This window comes from Apis florea, unplaced genomic scaffold (assembly GCF_048593485.1).
Source record: "Apis florea isolate Af1SG1 unplaced genomic scaffold, ASM4859348v1 contig_2272_pilon, whole genome shotgun sequence".
Lineage (NCBI taxonomy): Eukaryota > Metazoa > Arthropoda > Insecta > Hymenoptera > Apidae > Apis > Apis florea.
The window spans coordinates 5,013,560-5,035,514 of NW_028256549.1; the positions used below are offsets into that span (position 1 = coordinate 5,013,560).

General features: G+C 39.5%; 1 protein-coding gene across 7 annotated transcripts in view; it reads right to left on the minus strand.

The window, feature by feature from the left end:
* The window catches only part of LOC100872426 (peripherin-2), a 59,869-nt gene extending 38,401 nt beyond the window's left edge, over window positions 1–21,468 (minus strand). For 3 of the 7 annotated variants that reach the window (XM_086917635.1, XM_086917633.1, XM_086917626.1), the window contains exons 1-4: window positions 21,324–21,430; window positions 20,577–20,702; window positions 20,201–20,406; window positions 18,174–18,273 (exon numbers count right to left, since the gene is read on the minus strand). Coding sequence is in view for 3 of the 7 variants with exons in the window: in XM_086917629.1 (XP_086773755.1) it covers window positions 18,174–18,273; window positions 20,201–20,240 (140 nt within the window). In the remaining 4 variants the exon portion in view is untranslated. Of the gene's footprint in view, window positions 1–18,173; window positions 18,274–20,200; window positions 20,407–20,576; window positions 20,703–21,323 lie in introns of all 7 variants that reach the window. The other 4 variants (XM_086917629.1, XM_086917631.1, XM_086917630.1 and 1 more) reach the window with 4 other exon arrangements.
* Window positions 21,469–21,955: the final 487 nt, after the last annotated feature.

The window sequence follows — 21,955 nt, forward strand, 5'->3', positions numbered from 1 at the left end:
CAAAAGAAACTTTAGCAAAACGTTCGTTTCGATCGAAACGAAGGTATCGGTCGAACGATCGAAAAATTTACCCGATCTGAATCACAGGCGCAATCAGCGTGGTCGAATCAACAGACGAGAAATCCGCGTTATTTCTCTACCGGTCGGCCTGCTCCACGGGCAAAGGGATGGAGAGAGAGAGAGAGAGGGGGCTCGTCAAAAGGTGTAAAAATGTAATTTACCGGTTTCGCTCGGCTTGTGACGAGCGACAATGCGTTCCTGCAGGCGGTTGAACGCGCGCGCGTGGCGCAACATTGTTTTCAGGGTTATCGAGAAACGAAAAAAAAAAAAAAAGAGAATAAAAAAGGGAGGGTGAAAAAATGTATCCGAATTATTCGATTCACGGCCAGTCACTGCGTCTCGTCGTTCCGACAGCCACGATCGAGGGATGAAAAAGCGATCCTGGAAGGTGTTTCGTCCGTGTAACGATTGTTTCCTCTTCCCCCCCCCCCTCAACTCGCTCGACGAAAGGTCAACTTCTCTTTCTCTCTTCCTTTGTTCGATGTTTCGCACGATAAAAATTCCGAAATTAATTGATCGCTCCCGATGAAGATTGATTTCGAATCTTTGGATGGAAATTATTTTCCGTTTGCGTTAACAGTTTCAAATTTGAAGCCAGAAGTGAGAAATTTGAGTCAGAGCAGAGAGCGCTACAGTGATAACAAAACACATTATCGCGAAGATCTCTGAATTCGTGATCCCACTAAATATAACTCGGCCAATTTCAAGGCGAATTAAATCAACGTGATCGAAATTTAAATTGGCCGCAACTGAGCGTGTTACGAACATCCCCCCTCCCTCCTCGATCGACAGTGTCCTTCCAACCCTTGCAACATTAGAATATAAATTAAAAAACACACGTGTGCATACCTCGCTCGACAACACCCTTCTTCCTCCTTTTTCCGAAATTAATTCGGTTTCGTATTTTCGATAGAAAATACTCTACGATAGCCGCGTTATACGTTTCGTTTCTATACAAACAGAAAAATTGAAAAAAAAAATATTCAATAATATTAAATTATATATTACATTACGAAAGAACGATACAAAAAAAGAATCATCGCTTCAAAATTAAAAATTTTCGAAAACGACGAATTTTATTACACGTATGATAAATATTCAATTTGGTCCCTCTCCCTTCCTTAGAATTTGAACCAGATCAGAAAAAAGATGGATCGAAATGTCACTTTCTGTCATTCGAAGGCAAAAATTACACGATCCACGGTTTAATAGAGGCGATGGAAAGGCCGTAACACCGGCGTCGTTGCGCGAAAGATGTTCATCGAAAGGAGCTTGTGACTCATGCCGGCCAGACATCGAGTCTGCGACGAGAGACCTCGAGGACTTTTAATCGCCTCTACCCGAACGAGGCAAATTCAGAGATATTCTTCCTTCCAGTGTTAACCCAACCTCGAATATTTCGTTTCGAATTTTGTTCCCCGATCTAATTCAAGATGGAGGCTTAATCGAAAACAAGAAAGAAATCTTTGGAGCATCAGGGAGAGGTTAGGCAGTTGGAAATTATTCGATTGTTACCCGAGATTTATTTGGAATTTATTTTCTCAGGAGATAGAAGGAGATTCGTTTTATTTCGTTTGATTTATTCGCGCGAAAGGAGGGAATAGTCCTCGATCGTAAAGTGGCTCGCGAACGACTTGTTATCCCCGATATAATCCTCGTTCCATTCTTAGACAGAGATGAATCAGGTCAAGTGGTATTGGCGCCGGACTTTCGGAACAACAAACACGATCCTGCTAATAGATGCCAGAAATTAATTCCACGAATCTTTCCTGCGAAACACGATAATCAAACGCACCTCGCTCATCCTTATCTCCCCTGAAGTTGAAAGCACTCGTTTCCCATCCGAATCTTCATCGTCTCAAATCACTCTAATTGGCAAACGATCACAAACGATATATCAAATATATTCATCATCTCATCCTAGCAATACGTGCAAATAAAATTTTCGTAGGCCAGGAGAAACCGTTGTATCATTATTTACCTTATCATTGTCTTATCATTATGGGGAGAAGCAAAGGCTAATCGCGTGAGGGGAGGGAATTAATTGGGCGGGCGAGCAATTAGCCGGGAGAAGGGTTGGTTTGAAAACCAACTTCGAGCCAAGATCACGCGAGATAAAAGGTGGATTATCGGTGGGGGGAGGGGAAAATTTAAGTACGTGCCTTTTACAGCAGACGGGGAGGGGGGGGGGAAGGGAGGGTGGAAAGTTCGGGTGGATCGAGTTTGACAAGCGCGTTGATTCGTTGACGCAAGTTCCCTCTGGCTTTGGATATGGGGTTGCGGTATTAGAAATAGGATTATCAAGGCAGAAGTTGGGGGGGGAGGGAGAAAGTTCCGGAGACGGTGTCTTCGGGGATTACCGTGTTTACGAACTATCTATTGTCTACCGAATCCGGGCGTGGATTATGGGGACAATTTACACGGATACACGGATACTTCTTCTTTCGTTTCGATATTTTTTTTAATTGACACGTAGGCTTGGATTGCAGTAGTCGCCTCTTTTGTTTCTCTACGGATTGAATTACCGATGCAATTAACGGGGGAACTGTATAATGCATACGTCTAAATCTATTATACGTTTGCCGGTTCAGTGTTGATCATCGGGCGTGATGCCCGGCGATATTAATTCATTTACAATTTTGATAAACGAGATTGATCATTCGTGCGTTAATTAAAATCTAATCATCGATATCATAATGTAGAATAAAGTCTGCTTCTTGCTCATTAATCAATTATTATTTAAAGTGTATCGCAATTCAAATTAAGATTAAATCTATTTAAATTTACAGAGTACGAAAATAAATTTCCAAAAAACTCCTCGTCTTCTTCCTGGAAGATCATTTCGATCCCTTCTGATCGAGAAATCATAAAGAGAACGATGCGTATGTATTAAAATTTTGATCATATATCATATATCATCGTGTTAATCACAATTGATGCACTGTTGACTATTCAACAACGAGAAACGAATATTTATTGGAAGAAACGTCATCAGAGCGACGACCGGTCCCAGTGGATTAACCCCACGGTTCATAGTCATTGCGAGCGGCATCATCGTTCGAAGGGACAATGGCGTGCATCAGGAAACGTGTCGCGAGATCTCTGCGAAAGAGAGATAGTTTAAAAACAACGGCCGGCCATTACGGGACGGTTCCACTGCGGGCCCCGAAGCGTTTCCACGTACGAGGAATGGAACGCTCGCAACGCTCTGCCTTGTCCCCCACAGCCGCAGAAATAATAAAAATACGAGGGGATCGAGGAAGTGGATCTATCCGCCGGGGGCGAGGGAACGTTGAACAGAGGGAGTTCGGGTCGCGCCTTTTTCACGCTTATACCACTCGAGAAATCAATCCTTGCTGCTAATAGCGGAATCTTTTATTTTATTTTCTATAATTTTGTAAAGTTTATAGCAATGTAATTAAGGATAATACTTGTATAATACTTGTACATTTAACAAAAATGTACAATCAATTTGAAAATTTTATCTTGGGTTATTTTGTAGAGTTTATCAAGTTTATAGCAAAAGTAATTTGCTCTAAATGCAATTACAGATAATACTTGTATAATTTTGTACATTTAACAAAAATTAACAAGGATTGTTTTTGATTGACGTATTACCTCAATTTGAAAATAAAATATTTAAAATGGTATACCATTTATGATATGTCGAACGATAACAGTTTTTTGATTTCCAACTTATTATTCCTAATTTCCATTTATGGAATCATTCATTTTAAAATCGGACCAGAGGGTTCCAAGTACAGACAGGCTCCCAAAGAACAATTTCAATCGCATCCACATTTCGAAGTCGAAATTGAAACAAAACGCGTCAAAGAAGAACTCCTTCGTCGTGGAGTGCATCGAGAGAGAGAGAGAGAGAGCAAAAAGGGCGCGCTGCGCGACGACACCCTCCTCCTCGAGGGGGTCGGGGATGCTCCCTGGACCGAGCCAGCGCCGGGTCGCGATGTTTTACGAGGTGGCGAACCGGTGCCAACTGTGTCTCGTTATATTAGACTTTACTGGCCGCTCCAGGCGGTGCATAAATTCGTTAACCAATAAAATTCTCATCGTGGGCCGCGATAATCGGGTCGGCCAGCCACGATAATCGACGTCTGTCGCGCGAACAATCGCGCGTGGCGCCTTAATCCCGTTTTCCTTGGTTATTTCCTACCAGAAGAAAGAGATTCTTAATGCGCACGATGTTGCAAAAGTAATAAAGAATTCCTCGTTTCTCGAATGAATTTTATATCTTACTGAAAGTATTTCAAAATATTCGGTTTTATAAATAGAAAAAAAAAAAAAAAGAATATATCTTGCGAATTAAAATATGTCCTTTTGCCATTTAACTTTTATTCGTAAAACTTCCTCTTCGTCTTATCGTTCGAAAATGAAATAAAATTTAATAATCGGTCGGTTTTGACAAGTGTCACCCAAATGAGTAGAAATGATCGAGGTGGCAACACAAGAAAGGTGATAAAATTAGATGGAGAGACAATTTCAACCATTTTTTTTATTAACGCGGAAGCTGGTCAACAACCACCAGAGATACGCTCCAGCCTGGAGGAAGGCAATTTTCCTTCCATAAAGCTTCCCTTTCCGGCCAGGAAACGCTCTTAAGATCGTAAAAACCGAGTTACGTTGTTACGCTCGTTGCTACGCCCACCACGCGTAATCCTTGCCCGAGTAGCTGCAAATACAACCGGGGGGATGATAATTAAAAACAGCGTTTCTTGCCCCTCTTTCCACTTTTCTCCTTTTCTTTTTTCAATGAATTATTCAGATACTCGTTTACCCGATTTTACACCTTTCTTGCCCGTGTCCTCGTGTTCTTTTATCGTTATTGGATTGGCTGTTGGCTTGTGAAATGTTGGCTGGGCTTTTTTGCAATAAAAATTGCAGCAGAGTCGGTTTAAGGTTTTTTTCTTTTTCTTCTTCTTTTTTTAATAAGATTGGCGAATCGAAGTTCGTTCGGTGTACATTGTGGTGAATTAAACATGCATGCGCGTTTCATCCGTACACGCTTCCCAATAATTCGTTGAAAATTTCCAGAACGTTTATTTGCTCGTCGATTTATTTTTATCCTCGAAAGGGTAAGGATCTATTTTCGTTCGTTGGAAAAGTGTAATACTTATTTCACGAAATATAAATTAATTGAACCAGTTTTCATCGAGTTAATCAAATCGTGGAATTTATTTAAAGGAATATAATCAAGTTGGAGTATCGGTAATTGGGAATTTTTATTAAATCCAGCGAAGAACAACTTGGAACGAACTCGATCAGGACCGAATTTTCTATGAAAACATTTTCATAAGATAAATTATTGGTATTTGATTATTCAAACATTTGGTCTATAATTCATACATTGATTAGTTTAAATAAAGTCATCATTTAATTCCAATTACAAACTATTTCCCTAACTGTTGATCTTATTTAACTATCATTCATATTAACGTTTCAACATTTACACAGATATATCTTATTTATTAGCAAATTCAAAAAATACTTCGAAGATGGAATCACAATAAGGAATATTTATCTCAGAATTAAATATATCTACTTTAAAACTCAAGGATATTCTACGAAAACCCATCGATCTCTCTTATCTCAACCTTTTCTATTTATTTTTAAACCGTCCAATTGCAATAATTGAAACATTCATTGGTCAAGGATCGGTTAAAGATTAAAATAATGAACAGGATGGTTATTCGAAGCTTTTGAAAATTTAGGTCTCGAGCCTCGTTACAAGACAAACACGAGAGTAGTCGATAAGTCGGGGAGGCGTGGATCCGCGTGCCGCTCGATTTATTCGACGGCGTCCGTGATATAAAGCTCGGCTTTCCACCCAGTCAAGTAGTCGAACTCTGGGTTCCGTAAACGAGGACCTCGGTATTAAAATCCTTCTCGACACGCGCGAAGCGGGTGAAAGCTCGTTTGATCCTTTGAGGGAACAATTTCCACGGAAAATTAGTTGTGGAAGGGAAATTCTTGTTAATTCTGATCGAAGAATAATAGGTGCCTTTGTTCGAGCCAGCCTGTACGCTGGATTCCATTTTGATCCTAAACGCGGATCGAATGCGAATTTTCGTATTATTACTGATCGATTATTAAACAACATTGTTCCATTTCTTTTTCCTTACATTTTTTTTTTTTAATAAATAATCGAAGGGAGCTTTGGCGTAAAAAATTATTAAAGTTCCTTTTTCGACGCCCACTACTCCACCTCACCAAGTTACAATTCACCGGATTCAAATTCGATTTCCCATAAAAACCAACCGTCTATCGATCTTCTAGTTTTCCTTCCTCCACGATTCATCCCAACAATATTCGTTCGTTGTTTGTCGCTCGAGAACGAAGATGGAGGAGAGTTCCTCGAACTTTCATTAACTTAAGCGTCGTTACACGAAGACGCACGGAAAGTGTAGCAGAGACAACTCTCTCCTTTATTTCCTCCAAAAGAATTCATCCCTCGTGTATCGCACGAGTTCAAGGCGAAATCTCTCCTCCACTTTTCCTCCTCCCATTTCTCCACGCACGGCCCACGCTTCCGCGAGAATCGTTACGTCAACCATCAACCCCCAAAGGAATTCTCTTTATATATATATCTATATAGAGTGGTTGGCGAGAAGAGGACGAGTTATCGCGATTTTTCCCGCATCGAGGATCTTCCGGAGCCAGGATTAAACGAGACTTCCCGACACGTGGAAAGTTTATAACCGAGAAAGGAGGGTCGATCCCCGGATCGATTTTGGCCGCCTTTCGATTCCACCCTTCCCTCCCCGTTCGTTCGAAACGTCTGTCGTTTTACCACCCGAAAAGGAGGGGGAGAGCGTGTAGGTTATGTACAACGTTTACCCGCAACGTAGTTTGCCAACAATCCCCTTTGCCGAGAAAATGTAATTCCATCGTACGTAGTCGAACTTTTCAGGGTTTAATGTTTGCCCGATTTATCGTCGGGCCGAGCCAGCAGCCTCGATCACAAAACGGGTGGTGGTGGCTCGGTCCGTCCGTTTTCATTTCCTCCCTCCCCAAAACGTCTGTGTTCATGGTAGGGAGAGTGTTAAACGCCGACTTTTTTTTTTTCGACGGCTCACCGTGTTGATATTGTCTCCCATTGTCGAGACCTTTGTTGCTTCTTCTGTGTCGTCCATCACATTCCCCCTCTCCGTTCTTTTTTTTAAATTTTACAACGATTTTACAACGAATGATTCCACGCTCTCCATCGTTTATTTAAAAAAAAAAAAAGTAGAAATAATTCGCGCGTACGAGATCCAGTTCCGGGATAATATCGATAATATTGGAAAATTAGCCGTCCAATCGAACGCGTCCAAGTGGTTGTTGAAGAGGTCTCGTTTAGAGTACTCGCGAGGCGAGGAGGGCCATAACTCGAGAACGAGGCCCGAGCAAGAAAGGGCGGCCGAGCTGCTCTTCAACCGTCGGCCACGCGTTTTAAGCTTACTCGATCACAATCGAGGAGAGAGGAAGAAGGGAGGAAGAAGACAGAGGCGCGGAGTAAGTTCGGAGATTGCTTTGGCTCGCGAAAGGATAACAGGTGGGAGGAAAAGAAATTGATATCACGTTCGAAACGAAGGGAGAATGCTCTCTCTTTCTCTTTCATAAAGCGGGCAAATATTGACGTTCGTGGAAATTTTGTTTCGAGGAAAACTACTTTTGCTAGTTTTTCTTTCTTTCTTCTTCGAATCGGATGCACCCTCGCTTATTTGGTAAATTAAATCGACGCGGGATTCGCAAACAAGAATTCAATTCGGGATTATTCGAAATCTTTTGTATCGGGGAATGTTATATACGTGTTCTATACATGGAAACATGGAAGAGCTTTAATTCGTTCTATTCACAATTTTTTTTAATCCTTCCTTTTAAAACACTTACGTATTCTTTTGGTAGAAAAAATAACTTCGATTTAGAGAGAGAGAATAAAAGATGCATAATTCAAAGTAAATCTCGTTTCGACGACAATATAACGGACTTCGCTTTCGAAATCCGGAACTGCCATTTCCTCCATTTCCGTCGATACGATAAACCGATATAGAGCCGTCGTACTTTTCCCTCTTTTTTTTTTTCTTTTCTTCCCCGGACAACAACGATAATGCGATCGTGGTGGTCGCAACGTCAAACCATTCAAACCCGCCCGAATAGGAACCGAAATGGTAATTTTTGCTTGTTCGAGGCGAATAATTTTCTTTTTCTTTTTTGTCCTTTGACGAAAAAAATCGTTCGTTACCTTTTCATGGTCGGTGGTTTCGGTCAAAGGATACATCCGCCGAGACTTCATCCCTCCAACTTCGAGTTGAAAAGAAACGCTTCCTCATTAAGGTCTTACTTGAGCAAATTTGTGTATATATATATATATATACATGAGATGGTTCTATCTTTTTTCTTTAATTTTCTTTATCCCCTTTTATGCGGTTTCAGGCTCTTCGCGGTGTTGTTCGATTCCTTATTTATGAAGCGAGAATGGTGCAAGGGATGAATACCTGTCGATTCTTTTTCAGAGTGGATCATCCTTGGGGGGAGGTTGGCCGGTCGAACGATCTCCGCTTCCGAGGAATTTATTCAAGTATTATTTTATTGGTTATCGGAAGCGGAGTCGAGAATTGTTTTTGATTCGATATTTTATTGTATTTAATATTCCACGCTATTTTCTAGGAAAGAAGCGAATGTTTACGATATATTGAAATTATTGAAAAGTGGTATTATTTCGCAAGATACGTATACAGGAAAGAGAGAGGGAAAGGGGCGATACGAATTATAATTTCGATTCTTTTGTGCAATTTTTTTAATTTTTGAAATTAGGTGTATGAGCAATAGATGTGGATACACAGATTTGCATGTTTAATTGCGACGGGATTAAGAGATAAAGGATTGTCGGGGCGAAGAGAGAGGAGGGGAACGAGATTCGATTTGCTAATATTGGAGAGATTGGGACAATTTAATATTTTGCCCTGTGGAGAAAGAATTTCTCGTTGTAGCTTTACGTTTCCGGGATGAATTAATATTGGTTGATTCGTTTAATTAAATTAAACAATACGGTTTCATATACGGTTTGCCCGCGCGATATTCATTTTTCGTTGTCCCTTTGACATCCGCGAATCATTGATGTGTGTACTACCCCTATTCCATTTTCTTTCCAATATCATTTATTCATCATTGCTCGAATTCGATTATTCCATTCATTATTACGACCGGCCGAAATTTTTTAATCGAATTTTCATCAAAAAGCGACGGAGAGGTGAAATTATAAATAAAAGCAACAGTTTATTCGTGAAATAACAAATTTAATGGAAGGTATATATATATATATATATTTTGAAATTTGAAATCTCGTCCATATTGGAGAAGGAAGAAAATTGCTTAATCCAGTCCAAATTCGAAGAACTGGAAGTTACGTCGACGAGAAAGTAAAAGTACAATAAGGTACAAATTTATCTCCATGTTATCCAAAGAAACGATTTATCATAAAACGTAGCATCACGACGACCAGACACCCTATTTGCATCCCCACCATAAAGAACCCCACAGATTTACGATGGACGATTTACGCGTGAACCACATCCTTCTACACCTCCATCACGTTTTTATTCTCATGGAATGTATGAACAGGATGTTATACATGCAACAACTTTAGAGAAATTTCGAATCGAATAATATAAATTTTACAACAGAAAATTCTTTCAAATTCTTCTTCTTCTTAATTTTTTATATACGGTAATAAATCGTTGGAAGAGAATCGATACCAATCAAAAACGTTCGATACATTCAATCGGTTTCGGAATTAAATTTGCATTGGAACGAAAGAGAAAGATTTTTCTCATCCCTCCCCGAACTTTCGAATCACTTCGATAACAAGCCTCGAAACATTTCCAACTTTTACTTCCCTCATTTCGATTTCTGAATTCAATTCTCCAAATTAACACCCCTACTCCCTCCCTCCCTCCTCCTCCTCCTTCTTACTCCTCCTCTCGCCGGAGGAATATGAAAGGGTGGAAAGGAAGGAGGTTTATTAGCGGAGATAGCAACAAAGAGGAGCGGAGGGACAAAAGGGTGGGTCGCCGTTCGAATTAGCACGTCCATCCGCGAGAATCCGAATCCATGGAAACACGGTTTGCATCGTCGTGCTCCATGGAAACATCGTCCCGATGGTCTCTGGAGTGGTTAATTAATGGTATCAGCGGAGCGATACGATCTCCGGAATATACCTCCCCTCCCCCTGCACCTTTTCTTTCTCAACATCTCTCCCTTAACTAAGGACCGAGCGGGATTTGAATAAACCGGAAAGAGCGGGGAACCGGGTATGATGAAGAAAACTCGATAACCAAACGGGGGTGTTGCTGTTAAGGGATGGCGAAAGTTGTTCGGCGGTGATGCATTGTATATATTCGAGGTGAGGGGGTATCTATCTCTCCACGTTCCTTGAATTTACAATTTTTTAAAACGATTCACCGTCGATTTTCTTTTTTTTTTTTTATTGAGAATAAATTCTTGAATTTTATTTCTCGAAATAGATTCAAAGAAGATTCCAAGCAGATCAATCCCGTCTACGTCGAGTCGGGAGAAGAGGGAGCAATAGAGATTAAAGGAAAAAAAATAAATAAATAATACCACCGTCGATCGTCAATTAATCTCAGATCAAGTACACCCCTCCGAGCTCGATTTCTCAACAAGCTTCAGCCTCCTCTGAGAGTCGATGGAGGACGAGATACACGGTGGTTTTCATCGATTAACCACCTCTCTTGGCCGAGCCTCTTGCAGAAGGGACGATCGAGAGGAGAAGGAAGGAGGAAGGGTGGTCGGATCCTCGAGCTCATCTGTCTTGTTTATCCCTGGTGGTAAAAAGGGGGCGGTATGGATCCGCGGAATCCACTTCATTATTCCTGTCATGGTCAAGCGAGCCTTCGATTCTTTCGTTCAACGATTTTTCCCTTCCCCTTTTCGTAATTGGACGAGGGGTGGATTAAATTAACCGCCATCGCAGCGTGGCTGACCGCTCTTTTATCGGGGAGAATCATGTTCACCATGGCAGGGATTGTCGGTTCGATTTTTCCTCTCTTGTCGCTTCTTAAAATCATCAGTTTGGACTCAATCGAGAAATTGGAGCCTCTTTGCTACCCTTTTTTATCTATCTATTTCTTCTTCGAAACTAATTTTCTTGAATCACGATTATCATTGTTGATCTGAATTTTTTCTAATTTCTCGAAATCAAAATTTACGTTCGGTCAATGCTATCAAAAATTGTAAGAAATGGACGCTCTTTACTTTTTAAAATTTTTGTGTCCCTATCCTTGATTCATAAATTTTTACGACATCATTTTAACATAATTTACCGACAAATCACCATTTTTCGTCTCCACAAAGAAAGAAAGAATCAATATTCTCTATTTGGGACGAATTTCCAAATCATTATTCCAAATACGTATCTCGAAGGAGGATAAGGAGTGATTGGCGGCGGAACGAGTTCCATTCTCTCGAAATTTATTTCGCCAAGCATGGCGTCGATAAAGCGATAAAAGTTACAAATTCGATGAACTCGGGGCCGAAATTAATTTCAACCCTGTTCTTCCGGCCGGCTATCGTATTTACACGGGTTTCCTGAAGCCCCGCAGCATCCCAGCGCTTTCGGGACCATCCTCGTGAGTTGAAGCATCCTCTGAAGGAGAGGAGGAAAAGAGACGTGGAAATCGATCATCGAGAAACGATTCCTTTTTCGACAACAAGTCGAACATTAACGTTGATCAATGGAAGAGGATCGATCGTTAAAAGTTCCCTCCTCGAATAAAATATAATTCGTTAGTCGGTGATGAATTATCGCAATCTTGGCAAATTACATTTCTATTGATTCATTTACTAATTGAAGATGAAGATCTCTCGTTGATGCTTCGACGTATTATCCCCCTCTCCCTGCCACGCTTCATGCCTCGTTTCACAGCAAGAAGTGAGTAATTTCGTAAGGAGTTTTAAGCGGAGAAACGTAGGCAATGTAGATTTTATAAAATTCTCACATTCACTTGAAATGATTCGAAATTATAAACTTTCTCTTTCCCGATAATTTAAAAAATATAGGGATCAAGTGACTTGAGTGGTTCACTCGTAGGGTTAACCTTGGAGGCGTATCGAGAAATATTTTGGCCACGAAAGGAACTACGGGATACTATGGAACTGGAGCTACTTGGAGGTAGCTTCGTTTGAGCTACTTCCTTTATTCCGCACAATGACACGAGGAAGAAAGAGGAAGAGAGAGAAAAAAAGCGATACCGGCGGAAGTTAAGCGGGCCACGTTACACGATCCACCCCCTTTGTGGTGGAAACTGTTTCCTTTTAAGCAAGGGTGCAAAAGGAAATTTCAACCTCGCTATTCTCCCTTGAAACGCGATGCGCTTCCATTTTTCCCTCCATTCTCAACCGATTCAACGTCTGCTATTCGACTATTCAACGAAAAAACAAAAAAAAAAACAAAAAACAAAAAACAAAACAACGTTTCAATTTACACTCTGTTGAACCAACAAACTATCACGTTCAGTTACGTTATGCATATCCAAGTGTTTCAGGAATCGTTTAAGCTCTCTCTCGAGAGGTTTCGTCGTGGAGAATCGTAAAAGGAAGCATAAGGAAATCCGGCCGACGCGTAACGCGCGCGAGTGAAGAGAAGAGAATCGAATTATTCCGCGAGGAGCGACTACAAAATGGAGTTGTTTGCCAGGGACGAGGAAAACGGCGGAGGGAAGGGCGAGAAAGTGGTCAATGCGAGGGGAGACGAGGGTCATGAGAAATGACTCGAATTTAAACGACAACCATCCCCTTTACGAGCGCCGTGAAGGGATAAAATGAACGAGGAGGAGGGGGAAGAGGGCGGCCAGAGTTTCTTTCCCTGAGAATATTTCTTATGATACAAAGGAATTATCCTATTCCCAGGATTTTGTAATTTAATAATGAAATTACTGATCTCTAACAATCTAAATTAGATGGAAAATTTCTTTCCAAGGGGAGACTATCGCGAGATAAATTTAAAGTGAAAAGAGAATTTAAGTGAATCAAATTTGTAAATATTAAAAATATTTACAAGATATATTATAAATTTTATTTCGTTACACTATATATTCTTTAATGATCAAAGTTTTCATCGCTGCTCGATTAAATCACCGACGTATTTCGAAATTCCGCCACGTGTCCAGTCGGCCGCGTTAGAAATTCATCGATAACGGTTCACGCGCGGGGGAAATGTAATTTCCTTGAATCTATCGTTATCAGAACAAGAATTTACATAACGCCTCCCGTAGAACGCAGGAATCGAGAGTCGAAAGGAAGAAGGGAGACTATTATCGAGACCGAAACGAGAATTGTTCGCTCGAAATCACCCATTCTCCAATTTCGTGGCCCAAAGAACGACAAAAAACGTATCTGCTGTTAGAAGTCGATCTGAAATTATGAAACACTTAAAAACCTATTCACACGTGGAAGATTAAGAGTGAACAGAATAAAATAATCGTATTCGGAGGAATAGAATAAAACAATGGGAAAAAAAAGTAAGTGGAATAGATCGATGATTAAACAAGATTGAAATAATTGATGTACTGAATTCTCGTTTCGATTTTGCAAGAGTTTTCAGTCGTTTCGATTGCTTGGAATTTTATCCTGGTCGCGCAGAATGAGAGAGAGAGAAAAAAAGAAAATTAGAGAAAAATGTCCACGAAACGCGTCTACGTGAAAGAAGCAAGGGGGATGCAAGCTGAAATTTTAACGAACCTCGCCCGCTCTTCTAACTCTTCCCAGAGAATTCCCCGGCTGGCGTACCGCGATTTTTCCCCCTCCTCGACCATTCTCCTCGACCGCCCCCTCAACCTCGACCGTGGTCACCGTCCACTGCGAGGAGGATAACCGAAACTGGACGTGCCTCGAATCCGTGCGCCTCCAACTCATTTACGAGTGGTAAGAATTTAATGGAGTATTAACACGAGCCCCGGGAGAGGAACTACCGGAGAGAGTTGCCAAGTTTTCTGAAACGGGACGACGCGAGGAGGACTTGGCGCTTGACAGGGGCTTGGACGCCATATTTTTCTAAACGAAAAAAAAAAAAAAAAAAAAGAAAGGAATCGCAAAGAAATTAAGCAAAGTCACGACAATCCACCCTTTGCCTCGAGATCGATATCGTTCGAATCGACGATATTATTAGAAGAAGCAGATGATGGGGAGTTTTTCGGGGATGAATGCAATGAATTTTGATTAAAGGGGGCGCGATGGAAATCGACGGTGTTCGACGGTTTCGTCCGTGAAAGCGAGCGGAGGGGGAGGAAATTAAGGAAACGAGAGCAAGAGAAAGGAAATTTCTTCTGCTGCGAATCGCGAGAATCTCGGTTTATCGGGCTACTTAACTGGAACAAAGAGATGAAGCAACTAAGAAAGGAGGAGGAGGATGACGAGAGGGAAAGTTTTAGAAACTCGAATCGAGATTAACGATCCATCGTCGATCGTCTCTGTCCGTCCTCACTCTTCTCTAACACCAACAAGCCGTAACCTGTTTTCTTACAATGAGAGAGAAAAACTTCGTGGAAAAATCCGACCAATTATCGACGCTACGCGAATTGATAAGATCGTTCGTTGTATCTTGCCGAGACGTTCGAATTATTCGATATTCAACGAGTTATTTTTTTAACCCTTTGCAATCGAATGTCGTATATTATATATAAATATAATAAAATATTAAAGATTGATAATCTTCTTAAATATAAATGTAAGGAGTGCAAAGAGTTCCTCCTGCAACGGGCTGATCGACAGACCCGATTCTTTCGAGAAAACTCCTTTACTTTCGACAACCTCGTGACTCTGATCTCTTCTTCTCGCCGAACAGAAGCACGCGTGCGATTCAACGAATTACGGAACGGAGAAACTGATCCGAGCTCGAATGTACAGTCTTTGTACAGTTGTGGTTGCATACACGTGTGCGGTTGAGGGAAGCAAAAGGAGGAGGGAGCCTTTCCTCGAGTTATCGTAGTTCAACGTACTCACACGATGTCGCTTGGGAGTAGTCGCGTAAAATTATTGAAGAAGAGGAGGGTACGATTAGAGATCGTGAGAGATGTGTTCAATAATGTATTTTTGTAATCTACTAATGATTTTTGATCTGTTTCAGAAGAACTATGAATAAAATTGATAAAATACGGACAGGTTGTCAATTTTGTGGATTGTATGGAATTACGAACACCACTGGTCCAAGAATCGATCAATTTTTAAAAGATGAAAAAAGCCAGAAGAGAGGATATATTGGAATTGGCGAAAATTAGAAGATCGAACCATTTCCCTCTTTGTTTAATTTCAAAATTATATTATAGAATTATTGTTACTCGACGAAAAATTTAATTCATCATGTTTCATCAATCGTTTGATCAATCGTTGCTAGTGTTTTCGAGATTTTTCGTTTCGAAAAATCGAATTCTTCGGAAAACGTGTTGTAATTGATCGGCTCGATTTAAAATTCGAATTTGAACGTAGCGGGGAAGAATTTTTAGGAGAAAGGAAAGGATCGATTAAAACGAAATCAATTTACCACTTTTTCTTTCGAACCGCGCGCAATTCACGTTCTCTCATTAATGTCTCGGGGCGAATTTAAATAAGTAATCGGGCTAAGCAATTAACCGAACGAATCTGTGGGCGTTTGCATGATTTATAACCACGTCAACGGCTTGTTAACCGACCGATATTTAATCAAGCAAATCTGTGTAACGCATACAGGATTTCCTTTAAGCCCGCGTTGCATATTGCACAAAGTGGGCGTGCAAACACCAGTATCATCGCCATCTCTCCGATTGTATATTCCGCGGTGACTCGAAACACCATTTCTTCGATCACGATTCAAAATTTAACTAACATATTCCTCGGCAACGAGTGTTCGTTAAATACGAAACACGGGTGTATAATATTTTTTCCAACGATCGCAACGAATATATAACCCGCAAAAAATAACCAGACTGCGAATTTTTATGCGGTTCATGCATCTACATAAATTTAAATACATTTTTTCCCATAATCGAAAGTTTTATTTCGGCGACCAATGGGCAAAAAGAACTATATTGTTTTATGCACTTTTGATACATGCCACGATCAAAAGTTCCATTCAGAAACACGGGATCGAATTTATCGTGTATGTGTAATAATATTTAAGCGGCAAGGTATTCGCTTATTACGAGAAGGAAAAAAAAAAATGAAAAAGCATACGTTCGAAAGGTGGCACGACTTCGATAAAAATAATAACATTTTCCATATTCTCTCGATGTTATCGCGAGGAATGGTACACTCGACCGCAGCATCGAGTAAAAAAAAGAATCGCAGATAGAAAATGCCAGCGAAAGAGCAGCGCACATCTGGAAAGGGAAAGGATATTAAAAATAATTGGGAGAAGCTATCCGAAACGCGTTTAAAACGGAAAATATAAAAGGATATACACATCCATCCTCCTGTAAAGGGATAATCAAGCAAGATGAAATCGATCAGCTCGATGAAACGAGAATTAAATTTATCCCCTGCCTCCCCCTCTCTCTCCCATTGATATTACTTCGAACTTTTATGCCCCGTTCCCATTGGTTACGCGACCCATTAAAGCCCCGGCCAAAGTGTGCTTAAATTCTTTTTTTCGATCGAAATATTACCCGACCGGATAAAAAGCGGTTGGAAAAATATATAAAGCGACTCGATACGAGGGGGAGGGGGAGGAGGGTACACAGGAACGACGAGGAGGGCGATCGTCGAATCGATAGATAACAATATCTAGCATTTCGAGATTGCATATCGCGTTTTACAGGGAGTCGCGGTGTGTATCGGCCGATTGCCTCCGTCCCCCATTTATGACGGCAATCTCGCCATTTTCTACGATACGTCGGGCTTGAAATGAGAGTGAACCACCGGCGGCGGGTTAAGGGGTGGTAAATTATAATTAGGATTTTTCGAGATCAAGATTTCACGTCCCGTCTCTTTCGCCGTTGATTCAAGTTTAAGTGATTAAATTGAAAAAAAGGGTTTTCCTATTTCGGGAAATTGAATATCGCGTGAATAATTAATTAGAGGAAAGTTTCCCTCCTTCAAACGAATTATCGTCGGTTTCGTTTTTTGGGAGACTTTTTCTTTTGGAAATCTTCGAGAATGGAAATTAAAACGTAAATCAGGATTAAGAGCAACATTTTAATTGGGATGATGAAATATCGTTTAAAATGGAGATTAAAAAAATTGGATTAATTAAAAGTGGGGAAATATGTTTTCGAATTAAAAATAAGTATTATTTTTTGCCTTATTAAAAATTAAGCTTTTAAAACGAACGATACCAACCACCTGGATGGAAGAAATTTATTCCTCCCCCGGAAATAATTCAACAAATATACAATATCGATCCTGTTAAAACGAACGAGCCAATTTTCACATCGTATTATACACATCGCCGTGTAACGCGAAATGCGGTCTTTCCTCTTACAACCCTCGAGGTGTTAGCATAACGTTACTTGACATTACTTTCAAGTCTGCCCCACAAGTAAAAATTCCCGCTCTCTTTCCATTTCATTTAAAGCACGAGTAATTCCCAAGTCAGGGCAATCCAACGAACACATTCTTTCCACTCTCCCCGCCCGTGAACGAAATTCCTCCATTATCTTTTATTTTCCTTCTCCACCTATCCTTGCACCCGCGTAACGATATTTCAAAATGTTGCAATGTCGAGCGAACGTAACAAAAAGGAAAGGATAACCTACTTCTCGAAAAAAAGAAAACCCCACTCTGAATCATCCCCGTCCTAATGACGTGGACAAAAAAAAAAAGGAGGAGGAGAGAGAAGGAGGAGGAGAAGAAGAAGAAGAAGAAGAAGAAAAAAATATACACCTAAGTCCTAATTACTTTCCGCTTTTTCCAACGTTCGCTCTTCATTCCAGATGAAACGCGTTGATTCTCGTTAAAGTAACCCAATAAACCCCTCTCTTTTTGCTCGGCGGCGGGATAAAATTTCTCTCGAGCCCGGCCGGCTTAACGCGTTACGAAATATTCGACGCATGTTCCGTAATTCTCGCAGCCCGCCGGCGAAATAAGGGCGAAAAGTTGCAGTTAAGCGCTAATTGCTTTATCCTTACCTCCGTGCCGTTGGATCGAGCGTCGCCAACCGGAAACTACGGTCAACCGCCTCCGCCGGAACCGGCAACCCCCTCCATCGATTGCTTCCATGCCGCTCCCCTGAAATTAGTCGAATTCTTCGGTAAATACTCGACGAGAAAGTTGTTCTTTCTGATATTTTGTAGGTTAAAAAAGGTACGGGAGCAAGCAATTTGGCTCGAATCGAAATTTATATGGAATTGATAATTCGCGGCCGCATCTATCCGGTGAAATATCATTTTCTCGATAATTTATGCTTCTAGATTTCGTGGATTTTTGATCGATTGTTTTCCGATAATTGATAATTCGTGCGGTAAATAGTCCAACAAAAGCTTCTTCGCGTGTTTTTTTTTTTTTTTTTTTTTGCAAAGACATCGAGAGGAGATTTGTAATACGATTAATCGCGTGAATCGAATTTTGAAACGTTTCACGATGATATGTATGTTAATTGACAATTTGTTCGGGATTAATCGGATTCTCGATGGAAGAGATTTGTATCGTGTCCATTTTGGGGGATTTCAAAGAAGTATTTTGCTAACGTGGAAAGATACGGTTTGATACGATTAATCGGGCGTGTGAACGTACACCGTTGAATGGAAATTTCGAAAATGCTTTGCATGCTGATAATTTTTGGATGATGAAATATTCTTTTTTCGATAATCCATAGTTTTAATATGAAATTCGGTGATTTATTCGGGGATGTCAGTCCGTTTACCACGCCGACTTAAAAACGTTTAAAAAGTATAATAAATGGAAACAAATAAAAGTTGCGAAACGTAAAATGCAAAATGGAAATTAATGGATATTGAAAGAAAGGATGAAATATAATAAAAATTGAAATATCGAAAAGTCATATGTGAAAATATATAAAGAACACGTTGCTGTAACACACATTTGTATGAATGTTTAACGGTATTCATGTAGTTGTACACCATCGATCAAAATCCTCGTCAATCTTTAAATTAATTTCATAGAATCGAATATTTTTAATAATATTTTTATCTCGAAGCTTAATAAATACGTTAAATGAATTTAAAGAAATTTGCAAATTTTTCGATATTTCATAATATAATCTATCGTACGATAAAATTCTAGCCAGAGGAATCTACAAGGAAAAATTATATCCGGTTACGGGGTTATCTTTTCATACATAACTTAGAAACTCGATCTTTTTACGTTCGAACGAAGAGTGCGTACGTCGCGACGTATTATTATTATCATCACCGAGCTCGTTGCATTCGCGTTATTCGTTCAGAATTGCGCTATGTCAGACGTGTATCTCTGTATCGAGTATCGTGTCACGTGTTTCACGCGAGTTCTTAAGAAGATTGATCGTTGCCTATGTGAGCGTATATACTTGTATAACGTACGTGTATAACGCTTTCGTTTCTCGCTCGAGAAGGTAAATGGTGTTCCTGTATATACGTGCACGCGTTTTCAATGGAGCATTGTTTGCCCAGACATTGTATTTTGAGCACGTTGACTTGATTCTGGGGGTAGTAATTGAAATGCTACCTGATGGAATACATCTTTAATTCAATGCCAGCTCGCAAGTTTTGACGATATTTTACATTATTTACAATCAGGAGGAGCAAGGAATCAAAGTTAAATTTCTAAAAATAGTCTAGAGACGATAATGAAAATAATTAAATGATTGTTAAATGTTCGTTTGCGCAAATATAATATAATTAATTACGGAGAAATATTATTGAGTACAAAATTGTCGAACAAAAATTAAAAATTCGGTCTTTATATTTATATTCTCCATATGGCAAATTATTTCTTCTTTGTATATATTTAATTACTCTCCAATTTATTCTCAGCCCAAGAGCCATCCGTAAAACGCTTCCTTCTCTCGAAATTCCACTCTATTCTCGAACCTAACTACAGCAAACTATTACTCAAACTATATTCCTCCCTATATCCAACCTGTCCAAGCTCATACATGTCTCTTCGTTCGAACGTATTTGAGAACGCATCCGCTCCGCCACGAATAACGTCAACCCACCGTGTGTTTGTGTGTATAACATCAATATTAGCACGCGCATATTCGCGCGATTCGCATTTGTTTGAACCACCGCGACTTGCGCGCGTTTCTCCGTTCTCTTCTGGCATTGTCTTTGCGCCCATGCTTTTCATCATATATATCCAGTGAACGTGTATACGTACAATGTGTCTCGCAATTTTCAGCTTTGCTTAACAATTTTGTCGTTCCTGAAATTAAATATATTACTATATTAAAAATCATTTCCTCTTTTTTCAGTATAGTATGAAAATTTGATGTGAAAAAAATAGGTTATGTAGATTTTGCAAATAGGTTATGTAATTCTAACGAAAAGATTATGTGAAATAAATTTTGTATAATAACTGTTACAAGTACTTACCTATATCTTGATTTTTTGAAAATTACAGAGATCAATCTGTATTACAACTCTCGATTCAAAATTTAAGCACTTTCACACAACCATTTTCATCCCAATCCATAGATGATGAAAACATTTTGGATGAAACTGATAAGAATAAAAATTATAATCTTCAGTTTTATTTGAAAATTGGAGAGGAAATATGTACGAGTTTTGAAAATTTTAGGACACACCGCGTATGTGGGGGCCTGGTGTGCATCTGTGACGTGATCGAACAAATACACGAAAGCGCAAACTCGTAGAGACACAAGCCAGCCAGCGAGAACGCTTTAACGAACCAGCAACGCCTGAAGCGATCGTGGGAGGCATCGTCCTTGTTTTCCGCGTAATGAATGCGAAATTGAATAACATCCGGCGTCGAACGTTTACCCTAGCCCCGCGAGCTTTCATCGACGCGATTCGAGCTAGCTCGCGAACGTCAGCCATCTTATTTCGTCGCGCGAGTTATCTTTAGAAGATCATTTGGGCGAGAACGAAAAAGTTTCGATGTTAATATATGCTCGAAATCTAGTCATCGTTATTATTATGTAGTATTAAGAATATATCATATCATAATTCGAATAGTGTTATATATTTTGAACAATGGAAATTATTTGGATGCGCGATTTAGGTTAGATTAGACGTGTGAAGAGTTATTATTCTAATAGCTTGTTATTACTGTAAAAAGCTTAGTTAAAAATGGAAATGATTAATAATTAATTCACTTACTTGTTAAATTACTCTCCATTTAATATCTGCTTCAATATATATTCACATTTCAAGCAATTTCTTCGAAGCGTCACTTTGATACACTTTGACACACGAAAACATGGCACTGGACTAACGTATACATGACTCATGTAATACTCTCGCTGATTGGAAAGTCACGTGACCTCTAAATTTGCACATATTATATCTCATTCGTATTATTTTATTTTTATTTAATAATATTTGAAGTGATTTATTTTCATTGTATATTTATAAATAGTTTTTATAAAATTTTGATGTTGTAAAAATTCATAATTAAATTTATAATTAAATATTTTAGTTTTGTATATGATTTTAAGTGGAAAAGAACTATATCCTATTAGCCAATCAGAAAGCAGCTTAGAAAAATAGGTGCGTAAGTAGCGAACCACATCAGTTTATTGTTAAAAATCATGGAGGCAGGATGTGTTTCATCGAAAAAGGTATGTGATATTAAATAAAACTTTTCTTTGTTAAGTTTATTATTAAGTTAGTTATTAGTTAAGTTATTAGTATAAGTTATTAATCTAATTCAATAAGTTTATTCGATCATTTATTAAATACCGTCATATTAAAATTAAATAATTTTTAGAACTTTTTTTGCTTCACTTTTC